General features: G+C 48.3%; 1 protein-coding gene across 1 annotated transcript in view; it reads right to left on the bottom strand.

The window, feature by feature from the left end:
* The window catches only part of MYT1 (myelin transcription factor 1), a 32,653-nt gene extending 22,328 nt beyond the window's left edge, over positions 1–10,325 (bottom strand). Inside the window, exons 1-7 of the mRNA XM_058814609.1 lie at positions 10,271–10,325; positions 8,393–8,423; positions 5,204–5,266; positions 4,271–4,520; positions 2,604–3,474; positions 1,836–1,970; positions 407–497 (exon numbers count right to left, since the gene is read on the bottom strand). Coding sequence (XP_058670592.1) covers positions 407–497; positions 1,836–1,970; positions 2,604–3,474; positions 4,271–4,520; positions 5,204–5,266; positions 8,393–8,423; positions 10,271–10,325 — 1,496 coding nt within the window. The remainder of the gene's footprint in view (positions 1–406; positions 498–1,835; positions 1,971–2,603; positions 3,475–4,270; positions 4,521–5,203; positions 5,267–8,392; positions 8,424–10,270) is intronic.
* Between the last annotated feature and the right edge of the window lie 8,152 nt (positions 10,326–18,477).

The raw sequence follows: 18,477 nt of genomic DNA, 5'->3' as shown, positions 1-18,477 counted from the left end.
TGAGCACAGACACCTTCATTTCACGGACCCAGAACTACACTAAGCCTGTGAGAAAAGTATTTGCTACTTCCACACTGAGCAAGTTCAATAAAAAGACAAATTCACCTTGCACCTCATCAACACAGAATCATTAAATGATATAGAATGGTTTGGGATGGAAAGGACCTTAAAGCTCAATTCATTCCAACCCCCTGCCATGGGCAGAGACACCTCCCACTATCCCAGGTTGCTCCAAGCCCCATCCAACCCAGCCCTGAACACTTCCAGGGAAGCAGCAACCTGTGCCAGGGCCTCACCACTCTCATAGGGAAGAATTTCTTCAATCTACCCCTGTCCTGTGTCGTTTTGAAGCCATTCCCCCACCCTGTCAGCCCGTGGCTGTGACAGAAGAAGCCAAAGCCGGTACCTCCTGTGCGTGTTGCGGTTGCTGTTGACGTGACCCTGTCCTGTGCACCCGGGCGTGGGGCATTTCAACACGTTCTCGTGCATCGCCAGGACTTGGGAGCAAGAAGGGGAAGGGGAGAAGGGAAGGGAAAGAAAAACAACTTAATAAAAATCAGAGAGGAAGAAAAGAAAAAGAGAAAATCATCAAGCCTTGTACGCTGGTTTCCTAGAAATCAGGGAATGTGAAATGCTGTAATTAGAGTTTGCAGAGGAAAAAAGAAAATATTTGCAAGGCAGCAGAGCCCAGGTCAGCACTAGGTTAGCATCTCTGCAAACAGCCTGGGCTTTCTCCCCATTTTCTGATTGCAATCCAGTTTCCCCCACCCAGCCCCTCCTCCCCACACCAGTTTTGGAACCAAGTCTCCAGTTTCAGGTAGTTTTAAATGATTGAAGTTGTAGCTCTGCTTTTATCCTTAGGACTAGTCTTTGTTTCAGTTTTTTTTAAATTTTTAATCTTCAGGATTATTGCTTCCTGCAGCGCTGACCTTAAAAGTAAAGAAAATAATTTGATCTGCAAGCTTTTGTAAAGCCCACAGCTTGTGTTAGTTATTTATTAATATTTTTGCTTGCATTCCAGCCTGTGAAGATAACTGTCCTTTCTCCTAGTTTCTTCCAGTTCTGTGTTTATGTCAGGTCTGCAACCTTTGAAATTACTGATAAGGAAGGGTTCTTCTTTCTTTTGGTCTATTATGCCATTATCATAAACATACAACATTGATTTTTATGTATCTATACAGGGAAAGCTATTTAGGATGCTGGTAGAGAGGTGGAAATACAATCTCTCTCTCTGTGCATATGTATATACAAAAATCTGTTATGAGGATGATAAATATTTTCTGTAGAATAGGTGAATCTTGGTATAGCCCTTAGGAAATTATTGAGAGATTAGGGCATAGGAGACTCAGCACATCCTGAATCACTCATCACTTCTCTTCTTTCCTGCATGGCAACATGTTTGCACATCAAGGTAGAACAATATCCTTTTTTCCCATCATGATGTCCCAGGTAGGGAAAAATATGCAACTTCCAGTGTAAAGATGGGCACTGCTTAACACACCTCTGGAGATGGGCAAATGTTTTTAAAGCCCCTCTTTGATTTTCAGAGAAGGGATCTCATTCTCCACAGGATGGTGCTAAAAATCCTTTAAGAAGGACGGGACTTCCAAGTAAATCCCCATCATGTTTCCTGTGATTAGCAATAACACTTTGGTGGATAACGGCATCCAGGATCAACTTGGAAAAGCACCATCCCACACCAAAAACTCCTGTTATACTCCAAGGAATAACATCAGACTTGATGTCGTAAAGTTCATATCATTTGAGAAATTCCCCCAAGAAAATTAGACTCCAGACCAATTGAAGCAGCCCTTGGTATGGCACCATGTACTCACTCTCAGGGGGGATCCTGTCTTTGTGCGGACAGCCAGAGAGGCTGCGGTGGTGCGGGTAAAGTCCCGTGACGTGTCCAGTCCCATCGCAGCCAGGAGTTGGACATTTGATTTCTCTCTTCTCAGGTCTTGAAGGATCTAAGGATTGTGGGGAAAGGGCAGAGGGAAGGAGGTTAGTGGGTTTGGAGGGGAAGAAGTGGAAAGTGCTGAGGATGCTTCTCACTGCCTTTACAGTCAAGCAGGGGGAAACTTTTGGGTTTGGAGGTTTGTTCCCTGTAGTTGGAAGTATCACACTAGAAGTTTCAAAAATTGAAATCGGCAAAGTGATTTTAGGAGCTGACACAGCTCACAGCATGAAGACACTCACAGTGACTGAGCAGGCAGCCTGGCTCAGAGCTAGGGGATGCTGAAGTCCCTGCTCTCATGTTTCTATGGCCAGACTCCTGCCACTACTTTAAAACCCACTTGGATTTTAAATCAGGCTTCTGCTCAGGCTGAAATTTTCAAGGTTAACTGACAATTTAGCCAAGCAATTCCTCTACTCAGAGGGAGGAACCCTCGTGACAGTGTAGAGGACACCATCATTTTCTGCATTCACTGTTGAACTCAAGGATGTCCCCATCCCTTTGGACATTGAGGATTTGTGGTTGAATTCCCCCTGTGGGCTGTGAACTCCTCCCACATCAGCCTAATGGTCCGTGCTGAGCAGACAAGTTCAGCTCTTCCACCAGGGATGGGAAGGAGAGAGATACACAAAGGTGTGTCCCGTACCTTTGCCGTAGTAGCTTTTCCGGATGCTGTCCAGAGGTTTGTTCTGTTTGTCCTCCACCTGGAAGTGCTTCACGTGCTCTCCTGGCAGCCGGCTGGGCTCCCGCACGATTTTCACCTGCTCGGCTTTCAGGGCAATGGCTTGTTCCAGCAGCCCCAGGTTGCCCCTGGTCATCATGTCGTACATCTCCGACTCATCGGTCACGGCTGATTTCTGGGAGCGGGCGTCGTCGTCCTTGTCGTCATCCGAGCGCACCTCCACGATGACCGAGTACTCGGGCTTGGGGCTGAACTGCCCTTCACAGTGGCTTTTCTGGGGGTCCTGAGAAGTGTGAGGAGCTTCCTCGCAGATCACTTCAGGAGCCATCTCCTCCTCCTCTTCCTCCTCCTCTTCTTCCTCTTCCTCCTCCTCCTCATCATCCTCTTCCTCCTCTTCCTCCTCCTCGTCATCCTCCTCATCATCATCCTCCTCATCCTCTTCTTCTGCTTCAACCTTTTCCAGTTTGCAGGACTCCTCTCCGTTCGTGTCGTCCCGTGGCTCCGGACACAACTCGCTGCTGCGCTCGCTGGTGACCTCGATGACCTCCTCAGCGTCCTCCGTCTGGATGATGATCTCCTTGTCGCACTCCTCCTCCACCAACTCCTCTCCTGCATCCTCATGGACCAAATGCACAACGTTGGATGCTGGCTTGGAGCCCTGCAGCTCCGCTTCAGGCAGCTGCCCTTCGATGGCGAGGGTTTCCTCTGCTATTTGGCCTAAGTTTAGGAGGGAGTTGGCGATTATTTCTTGGTAGCTGCTGTAGTTGGCCTTGCTGGGCCCAGATGTACTTGTTGCTGTGTTTTGTCCGTAGTGGGTTGATTTTGCTGGGCTTCTCTCTGAAGGGGGGAAGGAAGGAATAGAAAGAAGAAGGGGGAAAATAAAGAAAATATGGAAAAGAACAAAAAAAGGAGTGGAGAAATGAGAAAAGGAGGAAAAGGAGAAAGGAGTAAAGGAGAAAAGGAGGGTGAAGAGAAAAGAAGAGGCAATAAAAAAGGAGGCAAAGAAAGTAATTATATAAACTCATAAAATACAACTTTGTTTTGCTTAAACTTAATTGAAACCAGAGCCTGGAAGTTCCACCTCTGGAGCATACTAATTTATTGGATTTGGGGATGGCAGGTGGAAAGTGGAATTCCACATGGGACTCTGATGCATCATCTTCCCACTGCCACCCCTGCTGCCTGTGCTCCCCAGGCCACGACTCCAAACCAGTGAGCAAGGCAGTGTCAACCCCAGCTGAAAATCCACATCCTTCTCCATGTCCTTTTACTGCCACTTCTCTGCTCTTGGATAGTGGCCAGATTTGTCCAGGGAGGATGATCCTGCTGAGCCTCTCATGGCACCTGTGTGGGACCCCCATCACACAGCAAGCTCCTCTGTGTTTTCCATGTGTCCTTCCCTCAGGAGCATCCCTGAAGGAAAAGCTCTCATTATTAAAACACTGGAGGCACTGTGCCTTCTCATCTTAACCCAAGCATTGCCATCGTGCTTTTACCCAACAATGCGTCCCCCCAGTAACTGGGGCACCCATCCCGTACATAATCCAGAGGAGCTATAACTCCTGGCTGTTAACCCTTCCTGCCCTTTCTTCATCTGCAGAACACAGCTCTGCCATCAGTAATGATGAAGCACCTTCTGCTGCCTCGGGGCTGTGGTTCTCCTCCTGCTCCATGGCCTCTGCCTCGTCCTCCTCCAGCATCCCCTCAGACTCATCGGAGCCAGACTCCTCCTTGGCCTCGGCCTCCTCGCTGCCGTCGCTGTCGACATTGTAGCCTTCATCCAAGGCCAGCTTGAGCGGGTGGGATTTCCTCTTGGACACCAGATGTTCGGCCTCAGCATCCTGAAGCTTCCTCTTCTTGGCTAGAGGGCAGCTTTGTAAACTGCAGATGGGATCAAGGAGCAGAGAGGGGGCATTGCTGAGTGAGAGAGGCCTGGCTTCCTCATCCCAACTGGTTAGGATAACATAAGTGGGACAATTACACAAATACTACCCAAAAAATCATCCAGCACCCCAGATTTTTAGCTGGTTTAACCTCTCTGGCCACCACATGTGCTCTTAGACCTTGACTTTGTGGAACTACATCAACTTTTTTTCAGGAAATCAGCACACAAAAGCTGGGATGTGGCATCCCAGGACTAATGTTGGTGATGAAACCAGGCATAGGGTGCAGAACCAGCCCCAACTGCTCCAATTTCATGATTCATGGGGTGATGTAAACCCTCAGTTAAGGCTTGCATGACCTCCAATGTAGCCAATGTGTTCTCATGTGCCTTCCCCATCCATAGAGGCACCAGGCAGACCAAAATTTCTGCCCATCAGCAGCTCCCACCAACCCCAGACAGTTGAATCAGGTACTTCTGGCTGATTTTGGGGTCTCTAGGAAGGCTGCTATGAGTCTGGAGAAGCAGATCCCCCCCAGGATCCCTTGGGGACTGATGGAGAGCCAGAAACAAGAAGATTTGGGGCAGACAACTTAGATTGCTGCTCTGAACCAGACTTTCTCCTGTCTTTGGCTCTGTTGCTCACATTTTTCCATCCCCTCTACCTTGAACCCCACCTCACCTTCTGTGTCTCGCATACTTCCCACGGATATGTCCTGAGCCATTGCAGCCTGGGGTTGGACAGCTGGGGAGGGAAACAAACCACCATCAGAAACAGCAAGAGAATTAATGAGGATTGTATCACCTACAGTCAGTTAAACAGGTCCTGTGCCTGAGGAACAAGCTCACTGCAAGCAGGAAGTTAATTTCCTTCAAATGGTTCTGTTTGTCCCTTTGAATTCCAAGGGAGGAGGGCAGGAGAGCAGCCTTGCAGTTTGCTAAAAATTAATGAAATTACTCACCCCATTTAATTAGATAAACAGTTTGCTATAGTTTTATGAGTGTGTTTAATTAAAGATTTGCATGTGTGAGAGCAAGCTTTTAAAGGCAGGCAGATACTGCACTCTGCCTCCCTGCTGCTACTCTCCAGTTTTCTTTTTCTCAGGAGGAAAACATGGGATTTTCCCTTATCTGGTGGCTTGTCAGGGAACTGGGGCCACTTACAGTAAGAAATGTGTGTGTTTTGGGGAAGAGCAGGCTGGGACTTTATCAAGGAGGTTTTAGCCAGACACGTTACATGGAGATCCCCAGGACTAAAATCCTCGCTTTTAGGGGGAATGGATGGGATTTAGGTGATGAGATCTCCCAAGTCCCTGTAATTTTTTCTTGCTTCTCTGCAGAAGAGGATGAGTTAAAGGCTTGCAGGGAGCTCTGAGCCTGCTCACAGCCACTGCTGCCTTCACTTGAGCATCCCTCACACGGGACCACAAGCCTCCCCTGCAGGGGTAATTAGTCCCAGCTTCAGGAGCTGTAAGGGCTCCAGATAAGGAGCATTAAAGCAAACATTTTCTGGCAAAACCAGATTATGGCATTGATTATAGGATGCCCAAGTGACTTGCCTGATGTCTGAGGAATTCTGGAGTCGTGTAGGATTAATAACCTCATTTAGCACTGTATCACCCTCAGCCTGGGAAGCTGGAAGCACTAATGAAATCTCTTGATGACAGTGCAAAGGGAGAAGGCATCACCAGCCCAGAGGGGATCTGGCCAGCCTGTTATTCTCAGAGTAAAAGACATGGGACAATATTAAATAGTACCAAGTGCCAAGTCAGGCTTTGGGGACTCAGAGTTTTGCTCTCAGCAGAGCTCAGCCCTTGCAGAAAGCTGAGGACACAGAGGGTCTGGCTGCACTAATGGGTGCAGCAGCTCTTGGAGCACTGGTGGGTTATTAATGGTTCAGCTCCCTAGAATAAAAGTCAGATCTTTGTGTTCAAAAACCACAATTCAACCCAAAACCGGGGCAGGACAGCGCTGCTGAGCTGTCAGGAGAGTAGGAATCCTTCCTTCAGGGAGACTGACTGGCTTTAGGTTAGCAAAGCAAATGCTGAGAGGGTGAATTGGTGGCACCACATCCCCTAAGGGGTCACAGTGCTCTGGGGAGGTGGAAGCTGTCCCTCATGGCTCATCCAGATAAATCCCCACTCCCTGCTGTCCCCTTTGCTTGTGACCTGGCTTGAACCCGTGCTGCTGCACATCCTCCTGTGGCATGGCTCCCAGCTCTTCTGGCATCCACACACAGCCCCAGCCCCACCACACCTGGGTCTGGCCTGCCAGCACAGTGTCCCTTCTCCAGCAGGACACTCGAGGTCATAGAGAAGAAGATCTCATCCCACTAACATGTGCAACTGGGAGAGGGAGCTTCCCTCTTTGCTGCTCATGATCTAAAAGTCTATTTAATTGTAATTGTCCTCAGGCCTGACTGAGGCTGCTCTGTCCCAAGCAGCCCCAGCCACACTTTCAGTGACTGCACACCAAAAGACAGAGCAGTGTTTATGTCACCAGTGACTTGCCTGAAAAAGGCCTTATTCAATGGCAAACAGGAGCAGCTCTGATGAAGATGTTACAGGCTTTTATAAGTTTTCCTGTATCAATTAAAGCAGATTACCCATCACCCCATTTTTAATGTGGTCTAATGAAGCCTGCAATAAAAAGTATGTAGGAAAGACACAAGTGGTTCAGCATCGAGGTTTGCTGAAGCAGGTGTCGATTTCGGATGTTTCTGGCTTCACTTTATTGATTTAATGCCTTTAAAAAGCACCAGCACAAAGGTGATGCTCTACATGCTCTGGGCAAGCCTTTCCCTCCCCACTCCCCTTTGGGGAGTTTTAGCGTATTTTGGCACGAGTCCCGAAAGGGGGAACGGGCTTGGAGGTCTATTAAAGCTGCTCTCCATCCCTCAAGAGCCACCACACCGAACAGCTCCCCCCTCTCCGCTGCCTTCATCTGCTTGACAAAAGGGCTTCTTATTGTTATGCAGACGATGCCCTGCTTCCAATTAGTCGATTAATCGTCCAGTTATTCAGGCAATTAGGTGACAGCTGCAGAGATGGCTTTGTGGAGCACTCTGTCCTGCCCCTCAGATATGTCACCTGCTCCAATTACCACCTCCACTCAAGTGTTCAGCAATAAAAGTTGGAGAAGGGGCATGCCCAGCGCTGGCTCCTCCCGGCTCTCCAGAGTAATCCCAGAGTGGAGGAGCAAAACGCTCTGAAATTGGGTTGGTTTAGGTGCAATTACTCTTTGACACACGCGGGAGGCTGCAAGGAGAGGCAGCCCCTGTTCAGGTTAAAGACTTCCACCTCTGGCAAAGCCCCTGCGCAAGGTTTAGGGGGAGTTTGCAGGTGGGGGAGGCTGTTACATCTAATGAGAAGCTCTGGAGGCTGCACAGGCTCTGCTCCTGCCCTTTTGGCGGCTGCTGTTGGCATCCCAGCACTGCTAAATGAGTGACAACAGGAGCACCGTGACTGAGCAGAGGACAGGGGGGTGAAGGAGCATCCAGCACCAGAAGTGATGCGACAAATATGTGGAAAAAACCTCTGGTTAGTAGGATGGTGTCCCTAATGATGCTGAAACACAAACTGTGGGCATTTGTTTTGGCTGGGGTTTAGAGCTGGGGTGGGACAGAGGATGGCTGCAGGGTCTCCAGTGTAATGTCATTCATCCAGAGCTGCAGCTTATTTCTTTAACTCTTGTGATTCCCCTGATGAGTTGTCCCTGAGGACTTGGACACAACCACCAATATAAGACCCCATTAGTCCCATGGGTTTGCTGCCCTTACCCAGGTTTCCCAGCTGAAGGGCTTCTCTCAAGCCAGTCCCACCATGTGCCCCCCTCCATCCCTCCCATGGCCAAGGAGGAGCAGGGTCCTTACCTCACCTCCTGGCCGATGAGCTCCGTGGGCACTGGGCAAGGGGCAGGATGCAGCAATGGAAACAAACACAAGGTCAGAAACAAACCAGAGGTGCCTGACCCCCCCGAGACTGAAGCTCTCCTGCCAGCAGCTGGGTTTCTATTTCCTCCCATTTGGATAAGAAAGGGCCAATTTATCCTGTTGTCCTTTGTTGCATGCCAGCCTGTAGCAAATTATAATCCTGCCTTGTAAATCCTCATGCCTGTGCTGATTTTCAGGCAGGTGAGTGCACACTGGCAGCATCAGGGACTGCCTCTGTTCTTTGAATCCGTGATGACTTTGAAGTCAATGGAACTGTTCTGACATGCATGAATGTAACTCAAACACTTCTAAATAAAGACTGAATTATCTAATGCCTTCATCTCTCTTTTTGCCCTTTAAAGCTGCTCATCAATTTCTTCTTTTACGCTTCACAACTGTTTTCCTGCAATGGCCACATTCACCTCTATAACACCAGCATCTTTCTCCTCTCCCTGTCCCATCAGACTGATGCCAATGCTCAGACATACGGTGGAGATTTGTTACTTGGGGTATAGGATAAACAAGAGTTTGTAGGATTTTTAGGGATGATTCCCCTCTTGTCAATAAGAGGGCTTCTCACAGCTCACAACAAGAACACACAACAACCTCACATCACAGCTGAAACCTTACATCCAGCCAGGAATCTAAATAATCAAGAGGAAAAAGAAAAACAAATCCCTCAGCACAAGTCTAAATTTGCCCAGGCTAAAAACCATAACACGTTTGCTCAATTTGTTTGAGCTAATTGGGTTTCCTGGGATCCAGCTCCCAGTGGGATGACTCACAAGCTTCAACAAACTGGAGGCAGTGACGAGTCCCAGGGTGCAGGCAATAAATTACCTTTTCACATCGAGAAACCCAGATTCAAGTGTGGAAAAGGCAGGGTGTGAGAAAATAAATAGAATCAGGGCGGTCTCATTTGCAACCCGAACGAGCACCTTTGTGTGTGTGCAACAAAGCAATGAAATCCAAATATTCGAGCTCAGCTCAACACAGCTGGCAACATCTGGGTTTGGTTTTGTTTTTAAAAGGTGCAGATGCTGTAAAGAGCAAGGAGCAAGGAAGGTAAGGACAAAAAGAAGGTGGCCCAGCCCAGCTGTAGGATGAAGCTGCAGTCCCTCATGCCATCACACCTTTCCAACCTTGTTGGTTCCTCACTTCCAGCCACCTTTGTCACTCGTCACATCTACAGCCACAAAAATGAGCCAAAAAATAGAGAGGTTGGTCTGTAACCATCACCCATGGCTATGGGACTACCTGAGGTGACACCCTGGGCTCTGTCAGAGCCTCTTGCCTTCTCCCAGAGAGAAAACATGCACAGAATTTCAGTTCTTTTTTTTTTTTTTTTTTTAATCCAGAAATAAATCACAATCAATCTCAATTAACCAGTTGTTTGTCCTCCCATCCCTGCCGGGGCATGGCCCATTTGCTTCTGCAGCATGAGCTACTTCTGCCAGCCACTCTCAGATGTGTGACTTCAAAGCCGCTGGCAGAATGAGCCTGATGAAAGCCCTGGGAGCTGATCTGAAGCTCCAGTGATTGCCATCCCCTACAGCAAAGCAGGCACGGGGGCTTTTTTCCCTTATTTGCTTGTTGTTTTCCTTCAGCTGAGTGTAGTGGATGAGGGTTAAATATCATAAGGACCTATAAAGTTTTGTGGTTGGGACTTTTGCAGGTTTTTTTAGACAAATTTCAGTGGGGTTAGAGCAGGGGTAGTGACCAGTTAAGAGTTAAGCCTGGATTTGAAAAACCAAAGCCTTTTTGGAGCAAGGGAAGTGCAGGGAGCTGAGCTCTGCACAGCCCAGTGGTCCCACTCACCTCGGACAGACTTGGATCGCGTGCGTGCTCTCTTATCATCATTTTCTAAACTCATCTGCAACAGAAAGAAAAAAATCATTACTGAAAGATAGCCAGAAAAACATCATTAAAGGACAAGCTCGTGTGTGGTTGTGGCTTTGTGGGTGGCTGGGAAAGCTTTTCCGTGTTTTTGAGATGGAGGCTGCTTACCTTGATGGTGTTGTTCAACCCACAGTGCCCAGATTTGGCAATTTTAAATTAATTTCCACATCCTGGGACACAGGAAGGACTTTGTCTGTTGAGTAGCACAGAGGAACAAACACCCAGATGCGCTGGCTGTGCATGTGATAGCCCTTGTTAAGAGCAGAGCTGATTTCTCTGGATTTACAGCACAGAACTGCTGTGAGCACCTGGGTGGAATGCCAACACAGAATCAGAAATCTCTGAATAAGTGTCTGAGATGATCTCCTGCCTGAAAAAGGGCAATTTTTCACAAGTGCCCTAAAGAACAACCTCTCCTCTCTGCTTAAATTTGCCGCAAAGATGACTGCATCTAAATAACTCACAACATGGACATCAAACACGAGGTCTGCAGGGAACACGGCCATGAATAAGTAACATCGGGGACTTCAAAGTTCTGGATATTAATTAAACATCACCACATGCCACAAGGTAGCAGAAGTCTGAAGTGCAGCCACCTCTGGGATACAGCACCTTTGAAAGCAGGCAGTGCCTGGAGGTGGGAGCAGGAAAGCAGGGACCTCCATGGCATGGCTGGAATGATATAAATGGGATTTCATTAAAGTTGTCAGAGGAGCTGCTGAAGTGGTCAAAGAGCTGCTTTCTGTCTCACCCTTGACACAGATGCTCTCTCTGCAGGCAGGAGTGTTTGGCTGGAAATGCCAAGGGGGAATGGCAAGATCAGGGTGTGAGCAGGGCAGAGGGTCAGAGCCTGGTAGGCTGGGAAGACAATTTAGGTTTTACTGCAGCATTACCATGAGATTACAAGGAGAGAGAAAAGGAGGTGAAAGAACCATTTGCAAGTGGGATTAGACATAATAAAACCCAACTCTCTCTAGAATATCCTCTACAGGCCCAGTTAGAGAAGGAACAAACCAGCTCCTGTATTATTCCTAAATGAGGAGGTCCCATGGCTCCAGCACCCCTGACAGGGCAGGGACACCACCTCTGCTCTGTCTGGTCCTGGGGCAGGAAGGGACATGCACGTGGAGCATGTGCTGCTCCACTGGCAGTAGGGATGGTGCAGGTATGGTGTGTGCTGCTGAATCCCCCCATGCACCCTAAAAACATCTTGGTGAATGCTGCTCCCAGTTCCCAGGGGCTCCTCACCCTCAAAGGAGACACTGCTTGGGGCTTTCCCTGAGGTTTGGGAGCAGCGAAGAGGGAAGGAGGCTGTTGGGGCAGGCAGGGAAAGGGAGCCAAGGTCTCCAGCCCCTGGGGCATCACAGCTAAAAACCCCTGAGAGGAGGGAGGAAGTTTTCCCCAGGCACCTCTCTCCTTCACACTGCCACCTTCCAGAAATTCAATGTGAACATGCAATGATTTGTTAGATGGGGGGGTTGGAGAGGAAAAATGAAAAAAAAAAAAAAAAAAGAAGGGGGCGGGGGTGAGGGGAATCAAAACCTGGAGCAATTTACGCACCCTGTCAGCATTCAGCTCATGGCACGGCGGTGTTGTGCTCCACGTTTATTACAATCTTCCCAATAACACAGCAGACAATTACTATAATTTGTATTTTTAAAGCCCCAGCTCCCTGTGGACCAATGGCTCTGGTTTAAAGAGTGGAGAGGAGCAGGTGTCACAGGGACTTCATTACATTTATGAGCCTTCCAACACCAGCGTGCGCTGAGCTCGCTCCCTAATGCCGCCGCACACCGCGGCACCTTGCACTGCTGGGAGCCTCCACCAACAGCAATGCCAGAGAGGGCTTTTTCTCTCTTTTTCCTCTCTCTTTTTTTCCTTTTTGGACTATTCTTACAGGGAATTGGTGTGTGTTAGGGCAGTATGGGTTTCCTGCAGATCAAAGGGGCAGAGGAGGTCAAGCTGTGGGAAGGGTGATGGGCAGAGCCTGTGAAGGGCCAGGACCCACAGACAGCATGGAAAAGCAAAGCAAAATTTCATTTTTCTTAGCCAGACAGGTGGGATGGGCTCAAGATGCTTGTCTATAAATAGGAGAGATCCCATTTCAGGTCACATTTGTCTTTGGGAGTTAAATATCATGTGAGCTGGCATGCAGGCTCCTCACTACACCACAGCACCTCAGAGCAGTTCCTCCCATTGCCTCCCATTCTTCTTTGAAGGCAGGATCAAACACCGTGGGAAGGCAGCAGCAGATTCAGTCACCACATGGGCAAAGGGGACAGGAGCCACCTAAGGCAGGGACAGACCCACAGGGTCACAGAATTCTCAGGGCTGGAAGGGACATCTGGTGACCCAACCTTGCTTAGGACTAAAAAATGGAAAAGCCAAATAGGCTGCCTTGTTTGGCCTATTCTACAAAAAACAAACAAACAAACAAACACACACAAAACAAAATAAAACAAACAAAAAAAAAAAAAAAAAAACAGAAAAAAACCCCACCAACAACAACCCAAAACAACCCAACTCCAAATTTCTAGATTTTTGGGAATTTTCCCCACAGGGAAAAACCCATTGCTTGTTTAGAGACCCTGACACATACACTGCTGTGTTTTTATAATGTTTCATTTATATCACTGTTGGGATGGGGTGTGCTCTGTGCTCCCAGATTCTCTTTTCTACCATCAAGCTCCTTTTTTCAGCTTAAACCAGCATCAGGATCATCCTCAAAAATCCTCATTTCCCTCCAAAGTGCAGAAACACCAGGAATAAGATCGTTTATGGAGCTCAGCCCCTGCTCCTCCCAGGCAACCTAAACAACTGGCAGAGCCCTGACTGTGCTTCTGGAGCCTCTGTGATATCAGGCTCAGATGCAGGAAGGTTACATGAAACCATTGTCCTTTATTGCTGCCTTCTCAGCCAGAAGCCCTCTAGACAGATCGTTTTAATGTGAAATTTCAGGTCACACAGTGCATGTTTGCAGTCCTGGAGACCGACAGGCTATTTTCATTAGCTCTCTCTCTTGTTCACATAACAGCCAGGCTGAGGAGCTGTCTGGATTTCAGTCTTATTGCTTTAACTCTGAATGAAAACAAAGCAGCCCAAAAGGAAACCTGCAAATAAATTATTGCTGCCAGATGCCAGTCACAAGCACATTAGTCTGGCTGGAAAAGACAGAGATTTATTCCGCACCTCCTCACCTTATGCATGGGTTATCTTTAAGATTAAACCAAAATCACCATCCACCAAGTTTCCTAACCCAACACTACAGGAGAGGACCCTATGCTGGGTCTCAGGGTGCTCCCTTCAGGATTCAGATCAGTGGTAGTCAGGGTACCCTTGGGAATGTGGCTGTATCTCTGTGTTCCCCTTTTCCTCCTTTTTTCTCTCTAAGAGTAAGAAATGTCCCCTATCCTGTTTCCCCTCACTAAGGAGCTCCCTGACATGAACAGAATACAAGTTTTAATGATAATTTGTCAATGCTGCAGACTTAAATCAATGATGTTCAGACAGATAAACTTGAAAAAGAGTTTAACCTGAGCACAGTGTGAATTTCAACAGCCAGATTCTGTAGCCCAGGTCTTGTTCTGCTGCCAAGACAGCAATACAGCACGGATCTGAAGTTTCATTTTATGGAGTACCTACAGGGTTGACATTTTCTTCTTTCTTCTTGTCTTAATACACATTTCCTTTTCATTGGAAGCCCGAGGAACATAACAGAACACAAACCCACTGGGAGCCCAGCACGTGCTGATGCCCAGGTGTGCCTGGGCTTCGACAGCTCTATGCAAATCTGCCATTAAAGGCCCTGCTGAAATTCCCCCCGGTCAGCAGTAATACTTTATATGTATTCAAGAGCACTACAGAGCTCAGAGAAAATAAACATGCTGAAAAACCCTTCAGCTGGACAAAGGGAGGTGAGGATTCAGCAGGAATATTTATTTTACACTGAAAGCAGCAGAGTTTCCATCAGTGCTCATTTGTAGATGTAGCAAAATGCCAATTGCAAGAAACAGCATCTGAGCTTTAGAGGGACAGACAGACACACAGTGCCTCTATTTTTAGTTTTTAAAACCCCCCCAACTTATGTTTGCCTAGCAGCAGAAGGAAAATGCCAGAAGAAATGACATTTTTTCCTACAGAATTGTTGAAAAGGGGCTTTCTGCTTGGTTCTTCCCCTCTTGAAGATCCAAAGAGTCCCTTCTTTAGCTCCTCAAGGGAAAAGGCAGCAAAACTGCCTCTCAGTGAGAATGGGTTTGAATGGCCTATCCTGATTTCTCCTCCCTTGTTTTTTATGAGGAATTCCTCCTTGGCTCTTGAAGGCTGAACACAGGTGGAGAGACCTGGATCTGGGTCTCTAAATTTCTCATCTTTCCTCACCATAAAGTGCCATGGCATTTTTGTTCATTGCAGAAAATGAGGAGGACTTTGTCCTGCTGGACCTTCTCTAGCTGTGAATTTTTAAAATAAATAAATAAGGGGTGAAGGAAGAAGAAATACTCTTGATCAACAGTGTGCCTCTACTTTTTAAAAAAGGCTCAGTAGTAGCTCTCATTTTATAACCACACTGAGATTAGAGGGATTTTTTTTTCCCTCTCCTTCCTTTAGGCTCTTCCTAGCTGCTTGATTTAAATCCTCCTGACGTTCCACCTATTGTGAGTCCTGTTCTCAGCTGAATAAGCTCCCGTCTGCCTTTTGCTCTGACTGCTTCCAGGAAAGGACACCCTGCACGGTGTTCCCGGCTCCGAGCCGGGGAGGGGCGAGGATTTTGCCTTGGCATGTCGAGATGCGAACCCACAGCTTGTACCCACCTCGAATCTGACACTCCAGCTGTGTCACAAACATCCTCCTGAAGCCGTGCTGTCACTTTGCATTTGCAGAAAGGGTCCAGCCCCCCCCCCCCCCCCCAGAATCACCCAGTGCTGAGAGTGAAGCGCTTCCCGAGCGCTGCCACGATGGCAGCAGCATCCTCCACACTCGGGGGAAGCGGAGCAGAAAAGCTGCTCCTGAGCATCACATCTGACACAGGCGCAGCTGCACCGCTGCCTCCACGGCTCTGACAGCCCAGCATTAGGCTGGCTGATTGCAGGGGCCGTGGTTGGAGTTGACACACACCTTCCTCTCCACTCCTGCGAAGCGCTGCAGCGCGCAATCCCAATGCCGGCGAGACCCGAGTGGCTCCGTACGTGCCCATGGCTCTCGTGCCAGAAGAGGAGGGGTAGGGAAGAGAGAGGAGGAAATAATTGTAGTTCCTCAATCTCATTGTTTTCCAGCTCTGTGATAAGCCAGCTGCCTTTTCCATGAGATTATCCTTGGGTGGCACAATGTGGGGGGGATTGATGAGATCTCGGTGAAGGGGACAATAGGGATGGGCTCTGGTGGCCCCACCACCATCCACCCTACCTGTCCTGACAGCAGTCAGCCCTCACCAACAACCCGCCTGCTACTCAGCTGCCTCCCAGCTGGGTCCCAATGGCACAGGAAAATAGAGATTTGGGAGGCAAAAGTTCCTTTTTGCCACCAGACACCATGGTCCAGGATGAGCCCTGGCAGCAGTGTCTGGGCTCAGCTGGCTCCATGCAGAGATCAGCTCTCCCCAGCACTGCAGAGATCTCATTTCAAACCTGTCATGGGAAATTTTATCCCATGCCTGGACTTCTTTAGAGGCAAAAATAAATAAGTAAATGTGCCCCACATCCCATTGTCCTTCACTGCTGTGCATCCTGTGGATTACGAGCTGTGACTGGCATGAAAAACTGCTTTTAAATACAATATATATTTATGAGCACACAGAGAAGTGCAAGCATGTGCACACAATGCAGATCCAAAGGTTAGAGAGTGATCAGGACCTCTCCCCCCATGAGGTAAGAGGGCTGCACAATATCCAGGCTCCCTTCAGACTCCCCCTCCCCATTTCCTCCTCTCACCCCTGAGCCAGGCACTCAGATAAAACACAGATAAGCAGAGCTGAGGATTGCAAGAAATGGTTAAATATTCGTGATGTGCTTGTTAGAGACAGAGCACCAGATGAGTGCCAGGTACTGGGAATGTTACCTTTTGTAATCATTACTTTATTAACATACGACAATCTTATTAAATCTAACCTAAGTGCTTATTTGGCAGGTTCAATAGAAAAGCCTTAATTGAGCTCATTTTAAATATAGCAACAACTGCTTACTCTGCTTTCTAAGAAGGTGTGAGCTTTCCTGGCGACACCTGCGTGCAGCTGACAGCTTGTTAGGGAAGAAGGATGTTTTTAAGTGTGGATTTTTGCTGGTCTGGAATTTTCCCAGGGTTTATTTTATCTAGGGATACAGGAAAAGTTGGTAACATCAGTCACCTAAGGAAGCTTCCTCATCACCCAGGTGGGTCCATCCACTCACTGGAGAGGGTGCCTGACTACTGAGAGGCCAAAATAGGACAGGAAGCACCATTTGTGCAGTGAACAGCCCAGCTCTCTGCTTAATTAAAGCTTCCTAATCTGCTGGCAGTGAATCTGCCGGGAGGTTTGACAGCCTTGGCTGTACCTCTTTCATCAGCCACAGCTGCAGCAGTAAATGAGTGGCTGTGTTGAGCCCCGGGAGCTGTCCAGGGTCCCGGTGGGGGATGAATGACTCGCTTGTCCCCTCCAAAGGCACCACAGCTTCACCTGGTGTTCGAGGGGCTCCTTCCGACCAGCCGGCGCCTTGGAGAAAGAGCCTCTTTTAACAGGGCTGGGAGTGACCTAAGTACCCAGATCTGAGCCACCCTTGAAGGATGGCACCGGAGAGGAAGGCAAGGATTTCAATATCTGGACTCCAAGCCAAACTTTGACAGCTGGAAGCCCTCCCCGCCCGGATTCACTGCACAGGAGGTTTGGCTGGAGCGAGGACGCAGAGATTTCCCAGAGCTGCCCATCACTTTGTGGGCACCGGAAAGGCTCCGTTCCCCCAGGAGCAGCTGGTCCAGAAGGAGCTGGAGCACATGTGGCCCTTGTCCCACGGCCAGCTCATGGGATGGAGGGGTCACTGTCCTAAAATTGTCCTTGCTTGTGCGCCCACCTTGATGCGTGTGCTGTGCAGGCCAGCGGCTCCCTCGCAGCTGCTGATCTTCTCTCCACAGGTCCACCTCTGGCTCAGCAGCTCACCCCGAAACTCATTTTCTGGGCAGGGAAAGAGGAAAACAGGGTCAGGACCCAGAGTCAGTCCAGCCCCCCTCAGCAGCACCCACCAGAGGCAGAAATGCAGTGTTTACTCCGTGCTTGATTTCTTTAATGGCCATACAGATCCTGAGGGTCTCCAAGCCCTGAGCAGGACCCCAGGGTGCTGTGCCAATGCTAAGAGCCCAAACCATAAAGAATTTCCACCCTCAGCCTACCCCAAACACTGCAGCTCTGCTCAGCTCGGTCCTCAGTTGGAAAACACACTGTTAACAGTTGAAAATTAACATTGAAACACTGAGATAATTCAATCTTAGGGTGATGTACATCAAAAATTGTTCTTAAGATAGGTGGCTGTCAGTCCCCTTTATGTATTTGTCCTAAAACAGCTGTTCTGAAGCCAAGATGGCAGCTGGGGGGACTTCTCTAGGTGTCACAGGAGAATCATTTGTGTTAGAAACTCCAAACCATGTTTGAAGCACTTTTCTCTGGCCTGGACCTTCAGAAAAGGCTCAAGGCTTGCAGAAAAAATCCAAGAGTTGCTGAAACATTATTCTGCTTTGGAGAAGCTCTGAGGAAAGAGAGTGGGGAGGCACAGATGGCCAAGCAGATGACGAAAACTAAAGAAAAAGAGGGAAATAAGCTAGAAATGGACAGAAGAAAGGAGAACAGAGGGGGGAAATATCAAATAAGAAGAAATAAAGATGTTTCAATAGCACATTCATAGGTCAGCACTGCCTGCCTGCTTATCTAAAGGATTTCCCTCAGCATCCTTCATCCATCTGCACCTTTTAAAACAGCAGCATCCTCTATGGGATGCAGTAGGGGCAGGAGCAAAGGGAGGGTTAAACTGTACAAACAATGGATCCTGGATAACCTGAAAGATAGCTTAGAAGAATTTTGAAAGGATGAGATGTCATGAGACTCGACCACAAGGAGGAAAAATTAGCAGCCCGTGCAGATTCATCCTCTCTGGGCCTGTTTTCTTGGG

This window comes from Ammospiza caudacuta, chromosome 15 (assembly GCF_027887145.1).
Source record: "Ammospiza caudacuta isolate bAmmCau1 chromosome 15, bAmmCau1.pri, whole genome shotgun sequence".
Classification (NCBI taxonomy): Eukaryota; Metazoa; Chordata; class Aves; order Passeriformes; family Passerellidae; genus Ammospiza; species Ammospiza caudacuta.
This window is presented reverse-complemented; position numbering and strand designations above follow the sequence as displayed.